General features: G+C 44.8%; 1 protein-coding gene across 1 annotated transcript in view; it reads right to left on the bottom strand.

Annotated features, from left to right (window-relative positions):
* Positions 1–5: 5 nt before the first annotated feature.
* LOC108628188 (uncharacterized) overlaps positions 6–1,927 on the bottom strand; it is a 15,422-nt gene continuing 13,500 nt past the window's right edge. Inside the window, exon 8 of the mRNA XM_026816299.1 lies at positions 6–1,799. Coding sequence (XP_026672100.1) covers positions 193–1,799 — 1,607 coding nt within the window. The 3' untranslated portion in view covers positions 6–192. The remainder of the gene's footprint in view (positions 1,800–1,927) is intronic.

The raw sequence follows: 1,927 nt of genomic DNA, 5'->3' as shown, positions 1-1,927 counted from the left end.
ATTGATTAATTTTTTGCAAAAGAATTTTATTAAATAATTAATTGCAAGAAGAAAAGATATAATTATTTACAAATAAACAAGTCACTTCAAGCTTAAAATATCTATGACACGACTTTGAGGTACAGAATAAGCTGATAAGTGATAAACAAATATTGATATAGCGCAGAAACGACATTACTTCCTTGTGTTCGCTTAATATTTAGTTTTCTTAATTTTCTCCGACTTGGAACTGGCCTCCTCCCTCTCGTTACTCTCCCAGCACCTCTCGAAATCGTTACGAACGTCGATTAACAAACTCTGTCTACACAATTTGGAAATAGTGCTCATGTTCCCCTCTTCGTCCTTTCCACGTATCAGCCGCGCGAACTTAAATTTATTAACGATTTTTGCAAGCGAGCCCAACGGCTGTTGCTGTTTAGAGATCGATCTTGGGAGAGACTCGCAACCGCGACCGCGGTTAGCCTCGGTGAGATGCACGAACGCGTCCGGGTCCAAGTTTATCATTCCAGCGCTGGCCGATTTCACGCGATCGGGTCGAGACGTAGCCACCGTCGAATTCCGCTCGTTTTTCACCTCTACCTGCCGCGCATCGTCGCTGCCGTTTGATGTTTCGGTCTCACCCGAATTAGAAGCGTAACTCGCGTCCGCTGTTATTTTGCTTTCCGATTTCTCTTTTTCTAAAATCGGTTCGTAATAATGATTACACGTTTTCACTCTGGAACTCTCGTCGTTAGGCTCCGACGCGGAATGACAAAGGGGACCGCCTCGGCGAGATAAGAAATCTTGTTTCGCGCGACGCACCCTTAACGAATGCGACTCCACCGGCGAGGTGTCTTCCGAAGTGCTGGTCCGACCGTCCCTTTTCGCCACAGCGTTCGACAAAATTGCCAGTTTGTGAATCAGCTCCGATGATTGCGGGTCGAATTTTGGATAGATCTTTTTCTCCTCGATTTTCAGACTCGGTAAACTCGAACCGAGATTTGAACATCGTTTCCGTTGATCGTTATCCGCTGTTTCCACCGATGCGTTTCCACGTTTCTCTCGGACGAACGATTTAATTTCAGTGGAACGTCGAACGTCGTTATTTGTTTCAAAGGCGACCTCGCCGTTCGATAATTTTCTCGAGTTTTCCACGGATTTACATCGTTCGAATGATCGATTCTCCGACCGTGCCTCCTTCGCTTCTTTCGTCTCCTTAGAGGAAGGACGAAGCAATGGCCATGGCAAGGAAAGCGACATCCTTAACAGTGCGTCCTGTCTGTTTATTTTCGGAGAACCTGATCTCGATTTACTCTTGTTTCTTCTTAACACGTCGTTCTCCGACGTGTTACACTCTTTCCTGGAGTGCTCCTCTTCTGACCGTCGAAAAGGAGAGAATATTATACGTTTCGTCCTGACGAAGACGTTTCGCGTCGGTGAATTTTTCTTCTTCGGTGTTTCTTGTCTCACCGGAGCAGCGGCGACGGAGATTTCCGTACGAGTTTCAGATTCCTTCGGAGTTTTCCCTTTTTCCATGCAACACGCTGTAGGCACGACGATCTTGTTTAACGTTTCCTCGTTGATAACGATCCTCTCGACGCAACGTTCCTCGCGGGAAGGAACGACCGTATAAGCGGTCGTGTGAATCGTAGGCTCGCGACGATATCCGCGAATAATAGAATCTGAATTTAAACTCTTCCCATCGAGTTTTCTCAGTTTTTCGTATTCTTCTTTTGAACGATCGCTTCGTTTCTCGCTTTGAACGATGCTGTCCTTTTCCTCGTTCTTCACTTCGTTCTGAATAAGTTGTTGGTTCCCATCTGAAATCAAATGCAATTTCTGATTCAGGATATGGACAAGAATTAATTTTTAATGTACAAGGTGTCCTTAACACTAGAAAGACTGACTGCTTTTGGGCAATATAGGTATAACACATATATATACATAT

The sequence above is a fragment of the Ceratina calcarata genome, unplaced genomic scaffold, assembly GCF_001652005.2.
Source record: "Ceratina calcarata isolate Rehan_Ccalc_2016 unplaced genomic scaffold, ASM165200v1 scaffold511.2, whole genome shotgun sequence".
Taxonomy (NCBI): domain Eukaryota; kingdom Metazoa; phylum Arthropoda; class Insecta; order Hymenoptera; family Apidae; genus Ceratina; species Ceratina calcarata.
Note: the sequence above shows the minus strand (reverse complement) of the source record. Positions and strands in the feature narration are given on the sequence as shown.